At 44.8% G+C, this 27,649-nt stretch overlaps 1 protein-coding gene across 25 annotated transcripts in view; it reads left to right on the top strand.

The window, feature by feature from the left end:
* PCCA (propionyl-CoA carboxylase subunit alpha) overlaps positions 1-27,649 on the top strand; it is a 409,555-nt gene that overhangs the window by 371,897 nt on the left and 10,009 nt on the right. For 23 of the 25 annotated variants that reach the window (XM_081548961.1, XM_081548973.1, XM_081548977.1 and 20 more), the window contains one exon: positions 18,835-18,975. The exons of the other annotated variants lie outside the window; for them this stretch is intronic. In XM_081548961.1, coding sequence (XP_081405087.1) covers positions 18,835-18,975 — 141 coding nt within the window. The remainder of the gene's footprint in view (positions 1-18,834; positions 18,976-27,649) is intronic. 25 annotated transcript variants of the gene reach the window in all.

The raw sequence follows: 27,649 nt of genomic DNA on the forward strand, positions 1-27,649 counted from the left end.
ACTAAGATCATGGCATCTGGTCCCATCACTTCATGGGAAATAGATGGGGAAACAGTGGAAACAGTGTCAGACTTTATTTTTCTGGGCTCCAAAATCACTGCTGATGGTGATTGCAGCCATGAAATTAAAAGACGCTTACTCCTTGGAAGGAAAGTTATGACCAACCTAGATAGCATATTTAAAAGCAGAGACATTACTTTGCCAACAAAGGTCCGTCTAGTCAAGGCTATGGTTTTTCCAGTGGTCATGTATGGATGTGAGAGTTGGACAGTGAAGAAAGCTGAGCACCGCAGAATTGACGCTTTTGAACTGTGGTGTTGGAGAAGACTCTTGAGAGTCCCTTGGACTGCAAGGAGATCCAACCAGTCCATCCTAAAGGAGATCAGTCCTGGGTATTCATTGGAAGGACTGATGTTGAAGCTGAAACTCCAATACTTTGGCCACCTCATGCGAAGAGTTGACTCATTGGAAAAGACCCTAATGCTGGGAAGGATTAGGGGCAGGAGGAGAAGGGGATGACAGAGGATGAGATGGTTGGATGGCATCACCGACTCGATGGACATGGGTTTGGGTAAACTCCGGGAGTTGGTGATGGACAGGGAGGCCTGGCGTGCTGCAGTTCATGGGGTCGAAAAGAGTCAGACATGACTGAGCGACTGAACTGAACTAAACTAGGTTCTATATAAAGGGAATCATATAATATGTGGCTTGTTGTGTTTAGTTTCCTTCCTGTAGCCTAGTATTCTTTCTGGTTCATCTGTCATGCCATATATCTGCACTCCATTCCTATTCACAGCTGAATAATATTCTATTTCCGACTGTATTCTTTAGGTATGTTTGAAAATTAACTCCTCCCTGTTGAACTGTTTCACAGTGATATTTCAGGGATGGAAATAGTTTAAAGACTCAACTTAAACTCAATTTATTTTAGTGTACTTCTCCATAGTAGAGAAAAGTATTGTATTTTGCCCCCGTCAATAGAACATTTGAAACCTTTTGACAAGGCATTGACTCAGTTCTCTGGTTCTAAGAACTTGGCAATGACAGCCAGCAAGGCTACCGTCGGCATTGTGGGCAGAATGATTGCCGTCGCTTCACACGCTATGGAAAACCATGAGTTGGGGTGGTGGGGGCGGCCTGCACTGGTCCCAGGTAGAGATGCCAGGTCCACAGTCTGCGCAGAGCATGCGGAGTTTGCTCCCACTGCTCCTCTTAGAGCTGTACCGCCAGTTCTCAAATACCAGTAGCCTCCATTGTTCCCAAAAGAGGCTTGGAAGAGAAGATTTTTCCCTTGGTCAGCGTCAGTGTTGGCATACTGGAGACACCAGAGCTTATTGCCCTGGGAGATAGTCGTTGTCCCATGGGGATGTTGGGCCAAAATAAAGGGCTTTTCTATCTGCTGTCACATGGGCTATATAAGATATTGGTGAAATATTTGTTCTGATGTTGATGACTTCTAATGTTGGACAGAGAAACTGCTGTACCTCTTTTTTATTTTCCTGGCTCACGCATCACTGTTTCCAGGCCACATGGCTTCAGCCTCATCTTTCCAGTACAGGGTGACCTCTTTTATTTGGCAGGATGATAGGCAAGCCGGCAGGATGCCTTAAGACAGACCTTCACGTAGGGACTAGTGGCATTTTGGTAAAGTGGGGTCCAGCCTTTCATGCTGTGCCTGCTCCTGGCAGATCACGGTGGCCAGTGCCCCCCGGGGGGACGGGTTCCCGCACATCCACACCTCACTGCCAAGCACTGTGCCACAGAGAAGTGCTCTGATCCATCACAGTGAGGGACAGAAACAAGACCAAAGCTCGCATGAGCCTGGTCATACTTCCTGATGTAAACAAATTTCAACTATATTTGACATTAAAAAATTTTTTTTTTCCTTCACAGAAGATGCTTTTCAAAACAACACAGAGGAAGCCAGGAGAAAAAAGTATTTTGTACATTTCTGATTCACAGGTGGCCTGAGACTTTATTGGAGGTGTTAGTGTTTGATTGTCCCCAAGTTAAGATTCTCTGATGAAGAGTTTCAAAGGAATTCATTGAACTCATGCCTCTGTCATTCAAGGGGGATGAATAACAGATTCATTTTTTAAAAATAAGATAGGCAGTGCTTGAAACCCATCTTCAGAACACTGTAGGTCTCAAATCACCTGTGAAATTAACAGAACTAAGCGATTTGGCAAGAATGGAGCTCTGTCCAGAAGATCTAAAATAATTCTAGTTCAATCCATTTTCTCCTAGGACCTTTTTTTCCAGATTGAGGTGATTAGTTTGAAAACAAGGAGAGTAACCAGACTGCATATTCTAGTAAGGTTGTAGAAAGGTTGAAAGTTAAAAGCCAAACTTGTTCAGTGTATCATTTTCTCTTGCAGATGCCAGACCAAAGGCAGTGATGATCTAGCACTACAGTCGTTGTCATTTGTTGAGACTAGAATTTTCCTTCGGGTATATTATAATTTTTTGTGTCGTATTAAAGTTTCTTTTCAAGGGTTTTGTACTCAATTAGTTTGTTTCATAACATATGCATTCCATTAGAAGTTACCTTGCCAACTTTGCTAGGATTTTTTAGCTTCCCCATCGTTTTTTAATAAACCAAGAGATCAAATGAACACTCCCCCAATTTCTCGCATATTGGGCAGTTATGCCTGGTTTCAGTCCGTCTAAAACATACACTCATTTACAACAGAGAGCACAGAAAGTGTTCCGTCTCCAGAGAACACTTTGAGCCCAGTGCTCGTCCCCAGTCTCTGAAGGGTGCTTGTGGATGCTTGTTTCCTGCTCGCACCCGTATAATAATAATGTATAAGCTCTAACTAGGGACAGGAGCATTGAGATCAAAGAAAATTAATGGGAGGGTGACCATAGATGGCACACCACTTCCAAAAGTTCAAAACACCAAATGGACGGGACTGAACACATGCAAAAGGTACATTAAAGGCCTTCCTTCCGTGAGCAGGGTTATGAGTCAGTTCAGACTATGGCAGCAAAGGACCACAGACTGGATGGCTTAAATAGCAGGAATGTATTCCCTCATGTTTCTGGAGCCTGGAAGTCCAAAACCAGGTATCAGCAGGTTTATTTTTATTACTGAACCAAACTCAGGTCCACTCCCCCAACCTCATAGCAAAGCCAGTCTACTGACACCGGGTTGTGGTGAGGGAAAGTACAGCGTTTATTGCTAGAAGTTGTGCCAGACAGTTCACACACACTATCTCATTCAGATCTTAAAATAGGCCTACCAGTTTTTATTTCCACAGAAAAAAATTCTGTAAGACAAGCAATATGTGGGAGTTCCCTGGGAACCCAGTGCTTAGGACACTGTGCTTCCACTGCGGGAGGCCTGGGTTCAATCCCTGATGAGTGAAACAAAGATCCTGCAAAGCCGCAAGGTGCAGCCAAACAAAGGGCGAGCAATACTCTCCTCCTTTTAGTGGATGAGGCAATCAAACTGTAAAGTGAGGTAATAATCATAAGCCACGCTCGGTCAGAATCTGAACCCTAGTTTTACCAGCACTATACTCATAATGTCCTAGGTTTATCAGGAATTATCTGTATGAAGAAAGAGTTACTCAGAAGAAGATTTTTCTAGCTAGAACAAGAGTCAGAGAAGCTGTGTTATGTTCAGCTGAGTCTTGGGAAAGGAAAGCTTCTCAGCGGACATGAGCTAAAGTGTTAGTCGCTCAGTCGTGTCCAACTCTTTGCAACCCCAGGGACTGTCGCCCACCGGGCTCCTCTGTCCATGGGGATTCTCCAGGCAAGAATACTGGAGTGGGTTGCCCTGCCCTCCTGCAGGGGAATCTTCCCAACTCATGGACTGAACCCAGGTTTCCTCTACTGCAGACAGATTCTTTACCAACTGAGCCACCAGAGGACATGAGTTAAGATCCCTGCTGTAAACAGAGCTTTGTCTCCCTGCCAGAGTCTGTGCATTGAAACCTGATTCCCAATGTGATGGTGTTTGGAAGCGGAGCCTTTTGGAATTGACTGGCTCAGTGGTAAAGAATCCACCTGCCAATGCGGGAAACATGGGTTCAATCCCTGGGTCAGGAAGATCTCCTGAGAAGGCAATGGCAACCCACTCCAGTGTTGTTGCCTGGAGAATCCCGGGGACGGCAGAGCCTGGTGGGCTGCCGTCTATGGGGTCACACAGAGTCGGACACGACTGAAGCGACTTAGCAGAGCAAGGGTCAAAGATAGTCCCACCAGAAAGGCTGTTCCCATAGTGAAGAAGGCTGCCTTGTGTCGATACTGCTCCAAGTGTGGTTCCTGGGAACTCTTTAGAAATGTAAGCCCCAACCCAGCCCCAAGTCAGAAACTCTGGAGGTGGGGCCCAGCACTGTGGGTTTTAACAAGTCCTCCAAATGAGTTTTGATGCTTCTTATTTGAGAACCACTGCTCATGCTGTCTTATGGAGAACACTACCTTTGATGAGCTGCCACCCCTTCCATATTAATCAAACAACCACTGACTATAGTTTACATACTCACACTACAGTTAGGCGATGTGCTGGCTCCCTTTATATTTCTGATTCTAAATTCGTAAGATAGTTTACGCATCAGTTTCTTATGAGCTTGACAGGGAATCAGTCCAGTTGAGAATGATCAAATGATCCATTCTAAGCTAATAGAGGAAATCTGGTTTCTAAGCCTGTGTGACAGAGGCCTAGAGCCTGATTCAGGGCAGATTAACTAAGGTAGATGCCATGGAGGAAGGCTGCTTGACAGCAAACATCCTGTCCCATCTTCCCAGGACTCACTCTTTCTAGTGTTTGCAACCCAGAGCAAAGAATCGCAGGTCAGGAATAGCTGAGATTCAGTACTCCTGCTGTCCCGATTATAGACACAAGTGAAATATTTCTAGTGTTACTTCACAGCTACTGTGTAGCGTCATTTAACAGTAATGGTAAAAGTTAAGTGTGCCTTTTTCAATTTGATTACACAGCTGCCACTTACAAATTCGTCCTTAGGGAAGAGATCTCAACTTCTGTGACGAAAGCGTTCGGTGGTTACTTTTGGCATTTCTGGCCCTCCAGAGTCTAAATCAGCTGAGTGGTGACAATTTGTAAATTTAGGAGAGTTTTATGTTGATCAGTATGAATATTAGCATTTCAGATAATATGCACCGGTATGCGGGTGACGGATAGAGGCCTCCACGAAATTATCATGGAGTCATTGCAACCAGGCAGAGTTATCTGTCATATACAGATAACCAGTCACGCTGTTGGGGATAATTAGAGAAAAAGGAACAAATCTGAGAAAACGAGAGGGAGGTAGAGCAGGTGGCCGAGTCGGTGATTTGTCCCTGCAGCCTTGGGAATGTTCGAGAAACTAAGGGGGAGCCTCCCTGGGGCCTTCAGGTCGTATTTACATCTGGGCTTATCAATCTCAGGGACAGGGGAGCTGAGCCCTGGGTAAGAGGGGCTGGCGGGGCCAGGTGGGGGGTACTTGGAGACACTGTGGCGATGTCAAGGGCAGAGTTTGTGTGTTATGGAGGGGGCTTGGGAGTTTTCCCCCTGCTTCAGCTGAACTAAGCATGTAAAAGGAAAAAGAAGTGACCTCAAGTTCTTTCTGTCTTAAACATCCTTAATGTACTGATGAACCTGTTTGCAGGGCAGCAGTGGAGATACAGGCATAGAGAAGAGTCTTGTAGGCACAATAGGGGAAGGAGAGGATGGGACTAAGGGAGAGAGTAGCATGGAAACAATGTACATTACCGTGTGTAAAACAGATGGCCAGTGGGAATTTGCTGTGTGCTCCGTGACAACCTAGAGGGGTGGGATTGGGAGGGAGGTTCAAGACGGAGGGGACGTATGTGTACCTGTGGCTGGTTCGTGTTGATGTAAGGCAGAAACCGATACAGTACTGTAAAGCAGTTATCCTCCAATTAAAAAGAAAGAAATTAGAAAAAACATCCAGGAATAGTAAAAACAAAAAAGTTTACATAGAGTGAGTTAAGGATGGCAAATGGCAAAAACGTCATGGATTTCCTTGTTTTTAAATACACTGACATCATTGTGTTTTACCCAGTGGAAAAGCATTTATAAACATAGATGTGTATGTTTATATTTTTGTAGATGTATGTGAGAAGATTTTCAAACAAACTGTTACCAGGACTTCTGGGGAGTGGGATTGGAGGTAGTTGAGGAGTGCGGATTGTTAGCTTGTTCTGCACACCTCTTACATTGTAGGACTTGTGCAGCCAGCCTGTAACTGTTGTTAAGTCCATAAAATACATCTGAAATTTAATAAGGGCTTTCAGATTTCACTCAGTCCCCAGTTCTCATTTTCTAGTAAATCTCAAGTTCCTCAAATATGAATTCTCCTGGCAGAATTAAGAAACACAGACCTGGGAATTCCCTGGCAGTCCAGTGCTTAGAACTCCAAGCTGTCCTTGCTGAGGGCCCTGGTTCAGTCCCCATTCAGGGAATTAAAACTCCCAGAAGCCGTGCAGCACGGCCGAAAAAAAACAAAGACCCAAAGTCTAGGGAAGGATTGTGGTAGTCGGATCAGCATAGGTCGGGTAATGTTTCCAGTCTGGAGAAACCTCAGGAGGATTGAATGGAAGGCCAAATTATTAGGCTGAACAGTTTTATCGGAAGAAATGCCAAGTGAATTTCTATGAGGGGTTAATAAGCTGTATGTTTGTAAGATGTGTGCTCTTTGAGAGATTCAGATCATTGGTGAGTGCAGGTCACTCAGTCATGTCTGATTCTTTGTGACCCCATGGATCGTAGCCGCCAGGCTGCTCTGTCCATGGAATTCTCCAGGCAGCAGTACTGGAGTGGGTAGCCATTCCCTCCTCCAGGGGATCTTCCTGACTCGGGATCGACCCAGGGTCTCCTGCACTGCAGGCAGATTCTTTACTGTGTGAGCCACTGCGTTTTCACTAATTGTAGACCTACCCAAAGGGGCCTCCAGTGTCTTCCCAGGGATAGCCCAGGAGTGCTGGCATCTGAATTTTGACTTGAGATTTTGTGGTTTATAATAAAAAATTGTCTGTTTGGTCTTTGTCCCATTTCTGGCACAGAACTCCTAAAACCCTTGGAATTTTACTCAGTGAAATGAGTGATAAGAGGAGTGTCTTTGTTGTTTATGAGAAGTCCCTCTCAATCACACCAGAGCTTAGTGAGGTGACTTTTAGGAAGTCCTTGAGGTTGAGGATCTGGTTACTAGGGAACCAGCCAGGTGATTGAAGGATGGGAACTTTAAGCCCCACCCCCAACCCACAGAGAGGTTGACTTTGTCATTGTTGTCCAATGAGTTCCTCAACCATGTCTATGTAATGAAGCCTCCATTATATACATATATATATATATATATATATGTATATGTATATATACACACAAACACACACACACATCCCCTCTCTCTCTTAACTGGGGGTTTAGAGAGAGTTTCCAGCTTGGTGGACAGGTGGGGTGCTGGAAGGGACACACTGGAGAGGCAAGGACATTCTCCAGGTGACAGCCTGGACTTGTGATTGGTATCTGACGTGGAGGACAGTCCTGTGAGACTAAGCCCTTAACTTGTGGGATCACAGCGTTGAAACTGCATTGAATTGTAGGACTCCCAGCTGACGTTCAGAGAGAGGTGGAGAATTGCTGTGTGGGGAAATGCCCACACATTTGGTGGCCAGAAATACTCTGAGCAGAGCATGAAAAAGAAATGGGTGATTCCCCTTTTACTTAATTTCTCTTCTATCTGTAGACATGTATTAATAACAACAACGAAAACAACAATGAAAAGAGTAGTAATGATGGCTGTTAGACACGACTATGGCATTTACTGTGTTTTGCACATTCCTCATAACAGAATTCACCTAATCCTCACAACAGCCTTTTGGAAGAGTTTGAGAGGGGTAGGTGTTAACTCTGCTCTGAATGTTTGCTGGAATTCTCCTGTGAAGCCATCTGGTCCTGGACTTCTGCTTGTTGGGAGTTTTTAAATTGTGCTTCAATTTCATTTCTTGTGGTTGGTCTATTCTTATTTTCTGTTTCTTCCTGGTTCAGTCTTGTCCTTCTAAGATTTTGTCCATTTCTCCTAGGTTGTCCATTTTATTGGCATGTAGTTGTTTGTATTAATATTATCCTCTTATGATCCTTGGTATTCTGTGGTGTTGGTTGTAACTTTTTTTTTCCCATTTCTGATTTTATTGATTTGGACTCTCTCCCTTTTTTCCTGAGTCTGGCTAAAGGTTTATCCATTTTGTTTATCTTTTCAAAACACCAGCTTCTAGTTTTATTGATCTTTTTTTTTTATCGTTTTTTAATCTGTATTTCGTTTATTCCTGCTCTGATCTCTATGATTTCTTTCCTTCTACCATCTTGGGTTTGTTTACTCTTTTTTCTCTCGTTCCTTTAGGTGTTAAGGTTAAATTGTTTGAGATTTTTCTTGTTTCCTGAGGTAAGCTTGTACTGCTATAAACTTCCCTCTTAGAACTGCTTTTGCTACATCCCACAGGTTTTGGATCATCGTGTTTACATTTTCATTTGTCTCTAGGTATTTTTTAAATTTCCTCTCTGATTTCTTTGGTGATCCATTGGTTGTTTCTCACAACTTTTTGAAGTAGGCACTATTATGATCCATAGTGTATAAATAAGGGATCTAAGATGTAGAACTACAGAGCTAGAACTCTACAATTAGACATTGCTAGTCCAAGATGTTTTACAATACGCAATTTTAAAAAAGTCCACTACTGTCTCTTGAACAATCTGAGATGTTTAAGACAGAGACAGGAAATACTATTTGATGAATAGTTACTGTCAGACACTTCTAGTTACAAATCTTTGTTCATTTATTTAATTAAAATCCTGATGTTTAAAAATGAAGAAATTTGTCCTGAGAAGTTAGGTCATTTGGCTTCAAAGCCTTGTCTTTTACGCTTTCGCCATTCCCACCGTGACAGCCCTATATCCTGTTCCCTAGGTTGGCCACGTGGCTTTACAGGTCTCATCTACCTTCAGTAACGTGTTTTCTGTGTGATACACACTATGTAGCATATGAGAAGTCCATTTAGTAGCTCTGGTTCAACTTCCTTCCTAAGATATGTCAGAATTCTAATCTATAAAATGGCTTAGCCACTGCTGTGACACCCTGATGGAACTCATCCCGTCGTTTAGACCAGTGGTTGTTGGGTTGTGGAGGGAAGGGAGGCTTTCTTTTCTGTCTTCCTATATCCAGTGCCTAGAGCATTGTAGACTAAACTAACAAGACATATTAACAAGAGAAAAAAAGCAGATTATATTACTTTTACATTGGAATTCACAAAGAAATGTGACTTGAGGCAGTGAGAATTTGGGGCTATATACCACCTTAACAGAGGGCAATACAGTGTGGAGAAGAGATTAGACAAAGGAGTTTGGGGGCTTCTGGGCTGGGGTGAGTTGTGAGCAGGTAACTAGGAAATGGATGACTTGTAGAAAGCTGTTTAGGAAGGTTTATTATGCAGAGAAGAGTCCACGCAGGTGATAGGAGTTGTCCCTGGGGTGGTTCCTTTCCTGGTGTGAGAGAGACACTTTTCCAGGGGACATTTATGCCCGACTGTTAGACAGCAAGTGGAGGATGGAGAGCTAATTGCTTTCGTCAGATAGCCATCCTTATACCGAAGCGGCATGTTTGGGGGAGGCAAGCTATAGTTCTCTTGAGTTGTTTTCTGTTCTGATCTTTTTGGTCAGTAGTTTACTACGCCATATTACTGTCATCATTTGTTTGCTTTGTCTCTTCATGTTTGAGTTTCTAAATCTCTAACCCACGTGAGCCAGCATTTTGGTGTGTTAGATTGTGAGTTTCTTCAGTGAATGCATTATGGCAAAACTATTTTATCATTTAAAAAAATCCCTGTAAAGGGACTTCCTTGGGGGTCCAGCGGTTAAGACTCTGTGCTTCCAGTGGCGTGGGGTCGATCCCTTGTCGGGGAACTGAGATCCCACATGCCGTGCGGCCTGGCCAAAACACAGAAGTAAGATGAAAAGAAAATAATCCCTGTGCGGTCAAAGCGTTGTTGAAGAGCCCCTGGCGCTGGCAGCCGTCCCAGGCCTCTGGTGCCCCTCTCGGTGCTGAAGAACTTGCACGGGGAGGCCCAGCTCCCCAAAGTTCGCTTATTCTGCCCCCTGGAGACCACTTTACTTTAACCTGAGATGAGCAAAGAGCAGTTCACAGAGGACAGGAGGCGAGAAGACGGGTGGGGACCGAGCAAAATGGTACACTTCCCTACCTGCGTGCTTATTTACATAATTGTGTTTTTATAACATTTCCTGTACTTTCCTGTAAGCTGATGCTGCCCTAATTATAGATTTTCAAGAGAACATTTCATTGTACCCCAAATTATATAGTGCTTTTCAAAAGGTACCTTCTTACTGGTTTACCAAATACCTTATAAACTCGTAATTACATAAAACAATTCAGTATACAGAATGGAAACTGCCTGTACTGTTAACAGATGTTGGCTGGTATTGTTACATAATTGAGCACAAGGCTTTCAAAGATCTATAATATTTTTCTTTTGCAGCAAAGAAAGAAATGACTCATTATAGCCACAATGTATCACGGAGGCTCCTGATCAAACAGAACGCATATGTTCTATTTTGTGAGTTCCGTACAGTGCATTGTCAATGGACTTGCCTTTGTGGATGGGAAAGTGCCACTTATTCCAGTAAATTGCCTTTGTGGCATATGTTAGACAGCTGTGGGCACCTGGGCACAGCAGAGGCCGGGCCCCTTTCTCCGGGCCCACCCGCACACGGTATCCCACGGCGCCCCGCTCCCGGGAGGCTCCCCAGTAACAGAGTTCTCCAGGAGCCCACTCTCCAAGCCTTGCTCTCCAAGCTCGCCTTCCCTGCAGGCCCTAAGTGTGGCTGGCTCCCTCTACAGTAGCTTTTCTTTTTTCCCATCATTTTCGGGTCCGTATCGAGACACCCGTGTTTCAAATCATAAGGAAAGTGACCTCAGGGGAGCCAGAGGAAATAAATCCTGTTATTAAGTGATGGATTTAATGTTTAATTAATTTCTATTTAATTCTCAGGGCTATTGGTAAAAAAAGAAAAAAAAAAGGAAAGTTATTTATCTTAGGATTTTAGAATTGGAAGGACCCTTGTGTTTCTGATTACAAAACGCGGTAAGAAACGTTAGGTTCAGTTTTTGGATTGTTGATAGACAATCCCCATATTTTCTTCTCCAGAGAATGTTGTGTTTTAGGAAATAGCTGGAGATACACACAGACTTAACTAATTCCTTTCATCGGAGGTTTTGGTATTGGCCTTAAGTTCTTCTTTTCTGAAAACTTTTCCCATTTTGGCCAGAATTTTGAAAGATGAGTTGCTGAAATAGATTTTGTGCCTTTCTGTTTTGTTCTGTTGACATGTTCCTCCCATCTCTATTCCTGTGATTCTTCCCTCAAAAACTGCCCTTAATGACAGTGTTGCTCACTGCCGTCGAGGCTCCTTGTGGCCACTGAAGTTCAAGAACCGACTTAGCCGCTAAACAAAGAAACCTCTAGGAGAGGTTGATTCAGAAACACAGCCGGACGTGTTGAAAGTGATGCGTTATGTCACCATAGCATATCGACATTGTCAATTACATATCCTTAAACAACTCACCTAACTGAATGATTTACTTTGTGTTTAACTGCCTTTTTCAATTAAAGGAACTGAGGACGCAATATCAGAAGCCATATATTTTCTCCTGTTAACACCAGCATCGTTGTCCCACAAGGTGGTGGGGGGGATATGTTGGGGTTGTGCTGGGGGCCATGCTGCTCCGGTTTACATGGTGTAAACAAGTGATTAATGATCAGGAGCAAGCCCTCACCCTGCTTCCAGATCTTTCCTTCAGTGCATTTCCATTTCTGTCAACTTGCTGCACACTTGAGAGGTGATATTTCAGGGTAGTTCTCACGGTTTATTTTGCTGGCATTTCTTTCCATTTCAAGTGCCCTTAATGCTTCTTCATGAGTTTTTTTTTTTTAAGTATTATTTAGCATTATGACCCAAACCTTAAACTGTCGAATTTGCAGCTGCAATACAGGTGTTCTGTTGCCTTCAACCAAGGAGCTCTAGGTCCTACCCCCCAGCCCTGCCCCAGATTACAGGGATGATAACTTGAACCAGACATTCTAGTTTCTTGGGACCTCATTTTCTTGTCTCGCACATTAATATGGTATTCGTGTTTCACAAGGCTAAACATTTCACAAGGCTAGCATTTCTTAAATGTGTATTTGCACTAGGTGGATATATTAACTGTTACTCTGCAGATGAGAATTTGAACTACTAACTGACCCCCTTTATTTGTTCTCTGTATAAAGTTTTGTTATAACAGTGCTAATTACCAAACTGCTGAATTTGTGAAAAAGTGCACAGCAGTAATTTGCACCTTAGTGTTGCTTTGCCACTTAAAAAAAAATTGTGAACACATACATGGGGTGCACACACTTGATTTGTGAGCTTCTGAGGAGCACGTTTATCTGCGGATCTGTAACCACAAGTGTAGCATTTGGTGTCTGTATTTGTGAGACTCTCATTTTACCCCGATAAGAGCTGTTGGGTACTGTATGGGACATTTTAACAAGCATTTTAAATTACCATGTGCTTGTGTTTATTATTTTTTGCTAGTTTTAGAAAGAAAAAAAAAAAGACAAAAAAGGTCTCCTTTCTCTTTCCTTCCTATTGATGTGAAATCATGAACTGGAGGAGTCGCATCTGAGTGTTTTGGTGGAGAGTCACCATTATTCCAGTGGCAGATGATAATGGTTCTCTTCTGTTAGATTCACATCCCAAGTAAACGTTTCTACATCATTAACGTCTTCTCACACACCTAGGCCAGCCCAGGTTCGTTTTGTGTTTTGGCCTGTAAGAACAGCCTCTTTTCTTAGAGTTCAGTTCAGTCGCTCAGTCATGTCCTACTCTTTGAGACCCCGTGGACTGCAGCCCAGCTTCCCTGTCCATCACCAAGTCCCGGAGCTGGCTCAAACTCATGTCCATCGAGTCAGTGATGCCATCCAACCATCTCATCCTCTGTCGTCCCCTTCTCCTCCTGCCTTCAATCTTTCTCAACATCAGGGTCTTTTCCAATGAGTCAGTTCTTCACAGGACAAGCACAGCCTCGGGTCTTGGGAAAAACTTATTTTTGCCCCGTGGACATGTCGGGAACATCCCCTCCAGGTAGTTTCCCAGTGTCGCTTAGTAAACCTGTGAGCCAGAAACCCAGACAGGGAGCTGACTATCTGAAAACTTTACAGCTTCCATGTTTTTGTACGTGTACTTCAGATTAATTCCACCTGCCTCTTATTTGGATTTCTGGTGGCTAGGAACTTTTCCAAGAAATTTGTGTTTTTAAAAAGAAACGCAAAAAATTAAATTTTCTTTCCTGATACAAGTTTTCTGTACTTGTAAGAAATCCTGCTCCTGGGCAGAAAGGAAAGGTTTCAAAGGAGCCTCATCTCCATATGGTTTTAGTCGATAATCCTTTATCCACCATCTTCAGCCCTCATTCCTTTGCTTTCTTGCCTGTGGCTACATTTCTATCTCTGCATCAATTAGCACAGTGATTTATACAACAAGCAAGCAGTTTAGAGGTAATGGTACACAATTAACATCTCATTCCACCATAAAGGGTATGCTAAATACCCCAGTCATTGCTTTCTCTGCCTGGAATTGAAATAAGTGTTTGTCTTAATTCATATGCTATCTGATGTGAAGTGGGCCCGCTTTGTACTGCACTACACCATTAATCTAATTATAGATAGCTGCAAATGAAGTGCTGTCTGAGCTGGGAGATTGAAGAAAATAGCCTTTTGTCATTTAGCATGACTCTGTGAAGCAAGATCACACTTTCCAGGGCAATACTGCAAAATGGAGATCTCAATAATATTGCTGCCTGTTGCATCTTTTCTAATTACAACAGCATTGTAAACACAAGCGGGCGCTGATATAAATAGAGCTGTAGATACGCTGTCACGCGGGCTGTCGGAGAAAGTCCTCTGAGTGCTGTTGGATTAAATGATGCATTCTGATTGACAGCTACCTTGAGACTGTGCTGATGGAGTTGTCTCAGTATTATGCTAACAGGCTGCCCAGTGACGGCAGCTGTACCAGGCGCTTGAACTGCTGTCTCTTCATTTCACCTTCTTCGCCAGGCTTGTGCTTCCAGGAGGACAGCTACAGGCTTTCATTCTGTCTGTTTACCATGCCGTTCCGTGGACAGTTTTGGCTGGTTTGGTTTTGTAGGGCCTGATGCTGAAGTAGAGGGGAATGTGTTTTGCCGGGCTTCAAACCGTCGCTTTGTTTCTCCTCCACTGTCAGTTGTGTATTCCACAGAGAATTTAGGAAAGGAAAACAAGCTTGAATTACAGTCCTGGTTCCACCTACATGCTGTATTTCTCGTGGGTTTTTTTTTTTTCCCCCTAGTTTTTTTAAACACCTTTGTTTTCAAAGACTTATCATCATTTCTGCAGCTTGGCATTTCTGTCACTTTTGAACCATTGACAGTTTCCCTCCCTCCGGCTCAGGGTTAGGAAAGTAGACTAGGAGAGGAACGTTTCAGCCTTAGCTCTCACTGCCGCACGGTGGAAATGAAGACACAGCTTTACGTTGGAGACCCTTGGGGCAGAAGGTATAAAACTCTGAATGAGAAGAGATCCTTGTATTTGGAGAAATGTGTTTGCCACCTTACTTAGCCAGGGCCGAGGTACGGTATAAAGCCAGTGCTTCAGGATGTTAAGATAACTGATGAAAAATAATTGATGGCGAAGCTTCATCGTTTATCCTTCAGTCCGTGGTGGCTGAGCGGGCCCATGGTTGACAAGAAAACCATGAGCAGAGCGTCAGCTGTACATAAATATGCTTCTTGTTCAGGGAAGAATGACGCAGGGTGGGAGACCGGAGCTGAGCCTGCTTTACGAGGAGTGACAGAGGAGCCTCTGAAGTCACAACTGAAAAAATAAGGAAACAAACCGGAAGCACTCACCTTGTGAGGGGACCCCCAGACCCCTGAGCCTTACAGGCACTCAGGATGCATAAAACCGCTGGTCCGTCTGGAGGCCTCGGGAAGCAGCAAGGGGATTTAAGCTCTATGAGGGAATGCAGATGCTAAACCAACACCAGCAAGCCGGTGCAGTGTGTCCACCGAAAGGGCTCTTTGCTGCCCGGGGCACCAAGCAGCATGTGTGCTGGGCACGAGTGGGCACGCCCACTGGCAGGATGTTGCCGTTAACCAAGTCTGATTAAAAAGCATCTCTCCCCCCAAAACCATGACGGGCCCTCTCCTCCCCTAGCAACCACCCCACCCAGCACCCCCCGCCTCACCACCGTTCCCTCTCCTGATTCAGGTTCCCTGTTGAGAGCTGTATGTTCATTTTTAACACAGTTCCACTGTGTTGTTCCTTTTAATTGTCCATCTCTTGTAGTTTTCTTCCCGATCCTTTTTATGTCTGGTATGATTTTTCTTTTGAACTTTCTAGGGAGAAATTTTCTTGTTAGATATGGTTTTTCACTGCAGACACCACAAAATGAATTTGCTTAAAAGCCAGGGCTGGGATTATTTGACCATGATTAGGTTACTAGGTGAGGCTTAGGTTGAGTAACTGGAGCCCTGGGGAGCACCTGTTTTCTGCTCCAACTTACACTTCGAAATGTGTTTTCAAGAACTTAATAATCTGCCTGTGGTTTGGAGAGCACCTCCCCACACCCGCAGGGTGAGGTTCCTTCCTGATGGACCCGGAGCCGCTCAGCTTCCAGCCTCCCCCACCAGCAAGCAGCCTCAACATCAAGCAGACATTTCTGCAGACCTGAGGAGGGCAGAACCTTCTGGCTTCTCCCAAGATTGTGCTTCGCTCTCTCATCAGTGAACCTTTAGCATCCTGGCCAGCCACCCCCAAAACAGCGAATTGGTGGTCTGTCTGCTTGCTTCGGGCTCAGCTGGTAAAGAATCTGCCTGTAGTGCAGGAGACCCAGGTTCCATCCCTGGGTCGGGACGATTACCCTGGAGAAGAAAATGGCAACCCACGCCAGTTTTCTTGCCTGGGAAATCCCATGGACAGAGGAGCCTGGCGGACTACAGTCCATGGGGTCCAAAAGAGTTGGACACAACTGAGTAACACTTTTCTGCTTGAAAATAATAACTTACCAGCAAAACTCTCCAGAAAAGTCCTATGGGACCCCTTAGGAATATTAAAATATTTAGCATAGGATAAAAGTGCACACACGTCATAGGGTATTTTCCTGAAATCTCTCATCTCGTTGACTGCTCTGCCTGTGCCCCCTAAGAATTCAGAGACACCAGTAAATAGCTGTTTTGATCATAAACTCTGAAAGCCCTCGTGTGCATCCTTAAATGGCTGCCTTTCTGGGGCATCAGAAAGCGTTTACGGTTCTCACCACGCAGTTCACCCCGATGGGCCTCTGGGCTGCCTGTCCGCTCACCCCCCATCCTGCCCAGCGCCCCCTGGCCCACCGCACTGCCAGCCCAGAGGTTGTTTCGAGAAGGCATGTTTGTGCGGGCACAGTGAAGGGTCAGGACAACATCAAAGATAATCTTAAAACGAGAACCTTCGCCGCTGCCGCTGCTTTTTCTATTCAGAAAGGTCATCTCGAAGCCAACTGTTTGCAACAGGGCCTCTCCCGAGGCATTTACGCCCGTTGTTATTTTTTGCTTGTGATTACAATAAGTCGCTTATCCCCCAAACAGATTTAAGAACAATAAACAAATACAAAAGGAAAAGGAACATCTCATCAATAACAAAGACCGAATCCAAAGGCATTGAGTTCTGTGACTCTTTTACATCTCCTTCCAAGCAAAGCAGGAGTCCCATGGAGAAAGGAATCCAGATAGGAAAAGTACAAAAATAGTAAAAAGGATCCAGTTGTAGTCAGGATCTTATCATTTCTGGGGTGCACTGGCGCTCAGGACAATCCTGGCACTTTATTTACCCGAAAGGGCTGGTTTGGGATGCAGCTAACATTGGTTTTTAAGGGCATCCTCCATAGTGAAATGTGATAAGTCAAATTATCCTGGGTGTAGAAAGATAACCTTGCCCCGAGTTCACATTTTGAAGTCAAATTGTGCGAAACACAAGAAGAAAAGATCTGTCTGCTCCGGGGAAAACTAGCCAGCTGGGCCCAGCGCTGAGCAGTCCCAAGGAGAAGCCACACGGGATGGTGTCCGCCAGACGAGTAACTTGTTGTTGTTGTTGACTCTGATGCTTCCAGTGAGGTGGTATTTGCTTTTCCAAGGCATTCAGAGCGCAGAGACTAAAACTGTGCAATTTGGTACAATTATATTCTCCCCTCCACCCTGCAGTCAACCCCCCCCATAGATTTAATGAAGGACTTTAAGGTGCATTTCATCGTTGATAAATAGCCCCTCTGCCCAGAATGTTTATTAGAGTGACAGCAGAGTGCATTCTCCTTGCTTTTTCCCTCGCCACTTATGACTCAGATGAATTTTAATAGGAGCAAAAAGCTTTTATTTGCACTGTAATTTCACTTAAGGATCATATCCTTCAGAAACTGGCAGACACTTGTACGTCTGGATTGCAAAACACATGCTCAGGAGTAAAGGAAAACATGCAGGAGATGTTATTATTCAACCTGTCACAGCGTCACGAATCTGCTTGGAATTTAGGCCATCCAAGTTCTGCCGTGGGCCCTCTCCCCGCCCTCAGCCGCGGCCCCCCCACCCCCACCCCCGCCGCCTTTAAAATTAGGCCCTGAGAGCACACTTAGAGATGTCCACCACCCTGGACAGGATGAAGGGTGATTCCATTTGGCTTTTGCCTCCCTGCCATCACGATGCCCAAGGAGGCTTTGAGCTACAACAGCTTTTTTCTAACAAAATGGAGCTGCCTGGTCACGCCATCTCTCTTGCCCCCAGGGGAGATGCTCTTTGGTAGGAATCAGAAAAATCTTCAGGTGGTGGTTCCAACTTGAGCAAGCAACACTTCCCCCAACCGTGCCATGTCACTGTTTGGACAGACCGAACCCTGGTTCGTGGGCTTATTCACAGAGCTCTAGGATTCCGCCCCCGCCCCGCCAGGCAGAAGTTCCTTGTATTAGAAATGCTCCGGTAGACTGAGCTGCCTTTCGTGTACCCCTCACCATTTGAGAGCCATCTAGAAAATGGGCCATTAGAGTCCTGGGCTTGCGGATTGTTTCCCTTCGGTGGTTTCTAAAATCTCGAGTTATTGTCTCTTGGTGTAGAGGATATTCACATTATATTTCATTTTCATCAACCCTAACCATCGTGTTAACGCTGAAAAGACCGTGTAATCTTGTGCTTAAAAAGAAAAGGTAACTTTTTCAATCATGAATATAATGGTTTATGTCACTGGAAAAAAACTAAATTTTAAATATTCTTTTGCCCCAAATGAACACCAAAACCTTTTGTCTTAACTTACTGATACACAGTCCAGCCGCTGTCTCCGGGGAGTCGGGGGTTTGACACAGCCGTCTGCTGCCACCTACCGGTGAGTGCTGGCAGCACCCGCTTCTCTGCTGGCTGGCCCAGCTGCAGAACGTGTGTCCACTGGGAAAAGTTTCTAAGGGAATACAGGAAAATTCTGTCTTCTTTGTAAGGTTTTGAGATGTTTTTGTTAATGATACAGGGTGATTACTGTCTGTCACTAATGAATTACTGGACTCGTTCCGCTTTCAAGAAAATTCGTTCACAACTGGCTCACAGCATAGGGCAGAAGCAAATGAATGCATTTTGCTTCCGTGTGCAATAGTGAAAAACTATGTGACTTCAGAGCTGAAAACTGATTTTGAACGATTGCTGCATTGGAGGAGGAAAAGTTCATCATGTGATCTCACTTTTTCTCCCCCCCCCCCCCCCTTTGTAGTACAAGGTACGTATCCTCACCAAGCTCGCCGCAGAGTTGAACAAATTCATGCTGGAAAAAGCTGCTGAGGACACAAGCAGCATTCTGCGCTCCCCAATGCCTGGCGTGGTGGTGGCCATCTCTGTCAAGCCCGGGGACCTGGTAAGGACCATCCCTGTCTGTCGGAGGGGGTGGGCGGGGGCAGACGGAAGCAGGGTCCCGTTCTTGAGTCATGCCACCCCACGATGCAGCAGAGGAGCTTTTGTGCGCTCTTTGTCCAACGTTTCACATCACCGTCTCTCTCAGAGCCTCTCCTCCCCAGCTACCCAGGGAAACTGGAAGAGAAATAAGGCCAGATCCATTGTTTCTTTGGCAAATTTAGCGTCTCAGGAAGTGTTTATTTAAAATTCTTATTTACCCTCTAGCTCTCTGTGGTTTAAGCATCCCTGAAGAAGTCATACCAAGAAATAGCCCCCTGATGGGGGAACTTCTGGCCCGCATCCTGGAATAAACGGGAAGGGTGCTAAGGAAAGTTATTGCCGTAATCTGTGTGGTACCAGAGCACTTCCCAAATAAAATCTAGGATCACAGTTTGAATTTTTTCATTTTGACCTTGTGACAGTTAAGGCACAAATCAAGGGTATATTATTAGTATTTCCTCACATCTTCAGTCTCCAGGTCATATGCGTGGACAGATTGGTAGGATACAGTCATTGTCCTAGAACAGATAGAAATCTATTGATTAGCATCGAAAGTAAAAAGAAAACAAAGATGCAGCTGGAAGGTTTCCAGGGAGCACTTCAGTCCTTGCGTTTTTATTTCTGTGCTGGGAGAGCACAGCCAAGCGCAGAAGTCTTCAGTGGATGATACGGTGATTCCATTTTGTTATGTCACAGGAGTTTACGTATTTTCTTGTAAAGATTACATGAAAACTGCCTCTCTGTTTCTTTATTAACGTAAATAAAATAATATTGAGAAAAACTAATGTAGTTGGTTGGCATTAGCTTCTAAAAAAGTACTTACAATAGACGAATATTAGCAAAAAATGATTGGTTTCAGTTGTTTTAAAATGATTAGGCCTGAAACTGATATGTGAAGTTGGAAAACGGATGCAACAACTGCTTTACCTGATGACATAGAAATGGAAGTACCGGCTTTTAAAAGAGGTTCGGAGCTGGGGATTGTTACATTTGAAAGCACTGACATCCCCAGAAGAAAGCCCTCTTTAGGACTGTTAGGCTACCTAGCATCAAGGATTTGGGAGAGGTGATGTGGAATCAAGATTGGGTTGAATATGCTGGTGGGGGTTGCCTTGTATCGCTTCGTTCTGAAGGCTTTGGCCTTGATGTTGGGAAGGCCTGTACCCACCCCATGAGCAGAGCGGTCGGTGGAATCGCCTAGCGACTGGGAGTGTAGGCTGGCAAGCAGTGGGAAGGGGTCGTGCTTGGGTCGTTTTTGTTTTTTCATTTTCCTCCTTAATCTTTTTCTGGAAGCCACAGAGGCTGTATACAGCCATCCTGAGCTTATCAGTTCTAATTGCGTGGCTTTAATTATAAAACCACATTTGCACTTAGGGAAAAAAAAAAAGTCAGTGTTTAACTGAAATCCTCACTTTTCTAACACCTGAATCAGGACCTGAGAGGAGGGAGGAGAATAAGGGAGATGGAAGGGGAGGGTGGGATTCAGGCTGGCGGCTCTCTCCCTGGAGGACGGGGAGCCTGCAGCCTTCTTGTTTACATCAAGAGCTTCCTCCTGGCCTAGCTGCTCCAGATACCACAAGGGTTTGGCCTTCATACTCTCCGTTCCCTGGTTCATAATTTAGTGTGGGAAAGCACAGCATTTTAGTAAAATGGGACAGTGTGGTATTAGGTCTTGGTTCATTTGGGGGAGCTCAGACATTGGAAACCACCACCAATAATTAAATGTGGGTATTCAAGAGTGGTTTGCCTTGAGCAGGAACTGGGCCCTCTATTTTAGGTATTTCTTTAAAGTCAGAGCACATGGCAGGGTTTGGGGGGGAGGTCCGCCGACTCGCCCCTTGGTCACCTTGTCAGTGCGCACCTGTGTGGTCAGGCTGTTCACGGAGGGCAGATGTTTGTTTTAATTTCTCTTTCCAGCTTCCGATGCCACTTTTGGTCCTTGCAGGACTTTCTTTCGTATTCTGTATCACTGTATTTTGATAAAACAGTATTTTCCCTTGAGTTATTATTTGTGGAAAATGCCCCAGACTGCTAAGACCTAAACCAGAGGCCGGGGGTGAGATGCTTAATTGTCTGCTCTCCTAACAGCTCCTACAGTTAACTCTGCCTTGCGTAATGAGAACACAAGGAACTTTTCTTGGGCTAAAGGCACGGCCCATACCTGAGGCCACTGCAGGAAAATAATTCTTGTAGCTTTCAAGTTTTGAGGTTTAAAATTATTTTAACACTGCAGGGCATGTTGTCTTGTTCTTGGCAATAACAATAGCTGGCCAGGGTTCCCCTCTTATCAGTAGAAAGATAATGGAATTAGTCATCTCTGCATATTTTCAAGGAAAACACGGACCAAGAGAACAAGGAAGGGCCTACCCTTATTCTGTTTTTCTTTGTCATGTTACTTTGTATAGTTTAAATCCCAGCTATCTGTAATTTTTATATTTAGTGTAAGTAAAACCTGACAGGTCTTGGCACGGTGGGCCTCATACTATAGCGTGTCACATAGGTAATAAAGGGCAAATCTGTTCTGCGAAGTAAAGAGTTTTAAAAGAGTTTGAGGGCCTCAGGACAAAATGACCCAAGGTGACCGTTTAGAGGTGGTCAGAGAGCTTAGTGGGGAGAGGACTCGCCCTGCCTGCCCCCCCCCCGCCACATCCCCAGTACAGAGGCTGGGTTTTGCTCTTAAGTGCTCATTTTAAGTTCACACAGCAAAAGTCGCTAATACTTTCTCAGTGTCTATTACATGCTATTTAACATTAAATGTGGTAGGAAAATCAGTTTTTAAATGATTGTATAATAACCTTTTTGAATATGTTGGGAGGGAATGCTAGTTCATAAGTGGTAGAATGCATATAAGCATGTAAACCAACAAGAAATGAAGTCAGGGTGGATTGAGAACAGCTAGAATCACACATTTAATTCAGAAAACAGTTGCTAGAGTGACTTTTATATGCCTTTCCTACGTGCCTTTTTCATCTTCCTTCTGAAAATAATCTTAAAATAACTGATTTTTCATTTTGAAAAATACCTACTTTTCTACACATTTAACAATATCATAAACTAGGGGCATTTCTGTAATCAAAGCTAACATTTAAAAGATAACCTGTTTTAAGTTTTTAAACTACTATCTTTATGATTTCTTGAACAAAAATATTAAAAATATATATTCTTTCAGAATGATGCTGAATACATTTTTCCCCCAGCATTAGACTTACCGCTGCTGAATTTGTGATACAATTTTCATTTTGAGTTTGATCTCAGAAACAAACAATAAAAATGAGGCAACCCATGGGAATATTTTAATATTGCATTTAAGTAAGATTCTTTCTAGTTCTGTTTAGATTCTGCAGTCATCTCAGATTTGCATCAGAAATGCTCATCTAGTTTGATGGATATTAACTCATTGTGGTGTAGTCGTTTCACAATATATGAACTTTGACTCGTTATGCTGTATACCTTAAATTTGTACGGTAATGTATGTCAGTTATACCTAAATAAAATGGGAAATTACAAGGAAAAAAACAATACCCATCTAATACATCACAAACTGTGAGATATGAACCAGAAGCAGGCTGTATACCCATTTACATTTCCTTCTTTCTTAACTATTATTCTGTGAGTTACTGGTTTGTCAGACCGGAGAAGGAAATGGCAACCCACTCCAGTACTCTTGCCTGGAGAATCCCAGGGACGGGGGAGCCCGGTGGGCTGCCGTCTGTGGGGTCGCACCGAGTCGGACACGACTGACGCGACTGAGCAGCAGCAGCAGCAGTTTGTCAGACCAGGTAAAATCATAGATCGGTATTGAGTACCTGTTGCTGCTTTTTCTTACCACTTAGCCTGTTCAGTATTGGCAAGACAAGAGTTTGGAGTGGTTTAGTAGGGCTGAGATGAGGAAGATCCACTTTGTAATGGACCTGACCATTAGCAGAAGGGTAATTAGCTGTTTGAGATTGCTGTTCTCATGAACAATTGTCTTGGGCAAAAAAAGAAAGGTATATTCTATAAAGTGCACAAGGAGAACATAAAGTGTGGAATCAGTACTGGGAGTACCACCCAGACATCACCCTGGTTGATTTTCCTCCGGGCACGTGCTCCTCTGGGGAGAGGCCTGGGGGGCGGGGGGGTGGGGACATGGGTGAGAGTGGTGCTCTCAGCTGCTCCGTGTCCCTCAGCCACCTGTAACTGAGCTCACAGCAGAGCTAAGGAAGTCGCGAAGGAACCTGGCAGGAGACCTTCCTTTTTCGTCTTTGAAGCCACCTCGGCCCCAGGTCTCCAGCAGGAGAAGGGCTGGGTAGGGGTGACTTCGTCCTCACGCAGCGCAGTATTGATAGCTGCGTCTCCCTGGCAGAGGACCTGGCCTGGCTGTTTGATAGATTCTCCGGTTTCTAGGATTTCCAATCCTGAGACACTCGCCATCACTCAGTTCCCACTTTTATACAGCAGCGGTTATTCGGTGTGTCTGATCAGCTGCCAGTGTTTCACCCACACCTGTTTGTATTCCAAGGCAGGTATAACTTCATGCGTTCATTCTGGAACATTTTTAAACTTTAAATTATGAAATACTACAAACATAGAGAACATTGTAGAGTATAATAATGCAGGTACTCATATGCTCTCTGCTCACCTTTACCATATTTTCCTTCAGATTTTATTTAACAAGAAAACATGGCCGATATGGGGAACTTGCCCTGTGGCCTCTGCCCAGTAGAACTCCTGCCCTGCCTTCTTCAGAGGAATGGCCATCCTGAATTTGGCCTTTCTATCTTCTCCAGATGACATTTATTTTTGACTGTTAATGATGAGTTTTTATTGGTGGTAACAGTTGGGGAGTTTTTACAGTTTTAACTTGACAAGGATCGATATAAAATGAAATATTTCTGTGGACCAGTCAGATATTGTAGGCATGTCTACAAGTTGGCATCTGATTTTATTTTTCAAGGGATGATCTCCTTGGGGTGAGACGACATGTTTTCTTTGTTTTAAACGTTTTTGAAGATGACAGTTCCCAACCTTAAGGAGACTCAAAATATCTTCTCTTGCCATTTTGTTAAAAATGATAGTAACAACAATAAATGTTAAAAGATCATTATCTCACAGAGTCCTTTAAAGCAGCGTACTTCACACATATTGACAATCCAGAGTGATTTGTTAAAGGCACCATGAGTGATGTCAGTTTTAACTGGTTCTCTTTGTAACTTAGAGGTTCTGACTCCAGTTTTGAGCTCACTTCAGGGTGTTGGGAAGTAGTAATTCTCTTCATTTTAAGGAATTTCCCGAAAAGCTGGACTCGTTTCATACTGGCCGCCTCTCTGTGTTCTTTCCCCAGACTCTCAGCTCCCCGCTTTGATGCCCAGCTCGCGTCCAGGTCAGGACGGCAGCCTCGGGTGGGTGGGCGAGGGGGCAGCTGGGGCCCCAGCAGGGCCGGGCTGGGCCAGTGCCTCTGCCCGCAGCGGCCTCCTGAGGGAGTCTTGGGTGCCCAGGCCTGGTAAAGGAGGCCTCATGCTGCAGATAAGGGCTCTGGCAGCGTTTCCGTCGCCTGGCCGCTCTTTCTTTGTAATCCGATGATGGTCCCTTCCATCACTGCTTAAACACTGCCCGGTCTCCCGGGGTCTCTTCTCCCACCCTCTTTACGTGAAGATCTTGGAATGTGAATGCACATCTCTTTTTCAGGAAATATCATGGGATATTACCCAGCCTATCTTACCAGCTCAGAAAGAGGAAGTTATTATAATCAGATCCTCGCATTGCCTTTTAACCAAATCTGAGATGCTTTTTGCCTGTAGCTGTTAACTGCGTCTTTCTTCAGATCTCAGGGCCTTAAAATGCCCCGCATTCAGGCACCTGTGTTCTCAGTTGAACAGCCTTTAAAACCGTAATTGAAGGATTTTCACTTTTGTGGAGTCGGCAGCAGGGTTGATACTGATCCCTGCTTTCGGGTGGCCCAGCGCAGCAGAAGGGGAGACCAGGGCGGGCCGGTGAGCCCTCCAAGCCTTCTGTCTAACTTGGCAGAAAAACACAGAATGTAGGACAACAAAAGAAAGCTCCCTTTTCCATAAAAATTCTTTTTCCCACCCACCCTTCTTCCCCCACCCCCCCACCCTCCAAAAAAAGGGGGATTTAATTTTTCAGCTGCACGCAGTGATTTGGTGCTCACTCTTGCATTGAAACAGTTGCTGTCTGAACAGGCAGGAAACACTTTTCTTTTAATTGCTGAAATCATTCGGAAGTGCTTCATGCCCTGCTTCTATACAGCAGATGCTGTGCATTAATTGGCCTGCGTAGAAGTGACCCAGGGTTCCTTGCAGCGGGCCCAGTTTTAGGCAGAGGGCTTAAACAGCTTATTTATTATTTTGTATAATTTGGCGTACATTATGTGCTCCTGCACGTGTCGTATTTCATGGTCTGCAGTTTCTAATGTCATGTGGGTTTCAAAACCTGTGTTTCTCTGGTAATGTACTAGCAGCAGGTAAGCTCAAAATACCATCCATCAGGAGCTAATTTTTTATCCAGATACTCCAATGACTGATGAACCTGTCTTTTGTATGAATGTTTAGCGCAGTAGAAAGCCATATGCCACTGGCACAGTTTCCCATGCATCCTTTAGAGATGCTAGAAAGTAGGCTTACGGGGGGTGGGGGGGAACCCTCCATGCCATTTGTGGCCTCTTTCCTCTATTTCCAGGATAACTCCTTAAAAACAGCCCTGGTTGTGGACAACAGAAGAGGGTAGGGACCGTCTTAAAGGAAATCCGACTCCCACCATCCTTTTCTTCATCAGAAATATGACTGCACACTCTTAATAGGGAGCCTTGTTTTGTTACTCCCCGTCTGTTCAAAACAGACCTCAGCCCATTAGAAGGGCCTCCCTTGTGTGGAAAGACCACAGCTGTTACTGTAAATTTCATCCTGTCACTGTGTCACCCCCATTTTGTGGCTCTGAAGGATGAAATTGAGAAATGGAATACTGTGCAGTCATCCTTCACATCTCCAATTTTAGGCCTTTGCCATCATTTTCATGCTTTTATTCCAAATCAAATAACATTAGTGAGCTACAGCACCTTCTGATGAATGTCTGGTCCTGAGCACAGCTTTCAAGTCTGGACTTGGGGTGGGGGTAGGGCTTCCTTTTATGTTTGGAGGGGCTCTTTCTCCCCCGTTTCTCCTCTCTTTCTCCCACTGCACCTTCTTGGAGTTTTCTCCTTGCATTTGCAGTTGGAACGATACAAGTTGCCAAATGCGTTCCGGCCTGAGCCTGGTGTCCCAGAGGGACACATGCTGGAGAAGGTTCTGTGTCTTTCATCTCTGGGGAAGGAGTAAAGCGAACCCGGTAGAAGGATATTGGGGGCTTTAATCAGAAATAAGTGATTTAAATCATTAGCACAACAAAGCAGACTATAAGCTTGAAGATAAAAGTCTCTGGGGAAAGAGTCCTCTGAAAATAAATGGAACTTGATAGATTTCCATATCATTTATAACTTCCCTTAATTACACTTGGAAGACTTGCCAGTAAAACTGGAAAATTGGCAGCCTATATCCATTAGAGTCGTTTTGCCGACCATGGCAAGCAGCTGGCTTTACTGGATTTTATTTCCCATCACTCACAATTAATCATCAGCTGGAGATGTCTGAAACTCTTCAGCCCAGAGCCATGCCGGGTGACATTCAGGCCTCCCAAACATGCTAAAATCTGCCGAGTAAATGGGCCGAGGTTTCTCCCCGGCTTACTCATTTCGGAGCAAGGCGGGCTCCTGCCTAATGAGTGCACTGCGATAATCGGATGCGAATGTGAACCCTGACCCCGTGTCAAAGGAGAGGACGCAATAAGCCGGATGAAAGATACGGGATTCAGACCTCCAAACTTTACACCAATTAGACAGGGAGCGGCCAAGTACATCAGGCCGAGTAGGTTTATCAAAAAGACTTGCATGAGGCTTGTGACCATTTTGTAAGCCCGACGTTGGAGACGTCCTGTCACAATCACTAAGTCTGTTATCAGATGATCCACCAGTGTGTTGGGGAAGTGTGCGCCCGCAAACCCCGCGGCGGCCCCGGCCGTGCGCGCTGTCGGATGGAGACCGGGCCGTCAAGCGCCCTCTCCCCTCAGCCAGCTCGCGCCCCGGCTCTCTGAGCACATAGGGGAGATGTGGGCAGTGTTCCGTTGCTCCTGGCGCTCGGGGAGGGGAGGGGGAAAGGCACCCGTGGACAAGGAAGCTTCCAGATTGTTGAGGCGAGAGGCCTGTGTCCTGCCATCCGGGTGACTGTTGGCGCTGGAGCCCATGGGTCCTGCAGGTTGTGGGAGTAGCCACGGTTCCAGCCCCATCTGTGTTCTTTGACGTCCGGCCTGTACTGTGTTCGCTTCCCTGCCTCAGACTGGTGAGGGATGAAATAGCGTGGATTTAGGTCAGGTTCACGTGTGTCTACACGGTTGCGTGCCGTGTGTGCGTGCGTGCATAACACGATTCTGCTGACCGCAACGCATCTCAGTGTTTGGTGGAGCATCAGGAAACAACTTATCCAGGAGTTTTTTCCTCTTTTAGGGACTAAGGAGCAAAAAGTAAGCCTCAGAGCAGATTGTGGCGAGTGAATGAGTGAGCGCAGAAGGAGCCGTGAGTTAAAGTTCCACCAGATGACACAAGTTGA

The sequence above is a fragment of the Giraffa tippelskirchi genome, chromosome 12 (genome assembly GCF_054371585.1).
Source record: "Giraffa tippelskirchi isolate mGirTip1 chromosome 12, T2T-mGirTip1v1.2.pri, whole genome shotgun sequence".
NCBI classification, from domain to species: Eukaryota; Metazoa; Chordata; class Mammalia; order Artiodactyla; family Giraffidae; genus Giraffa; species Giraffa tippelskirchi.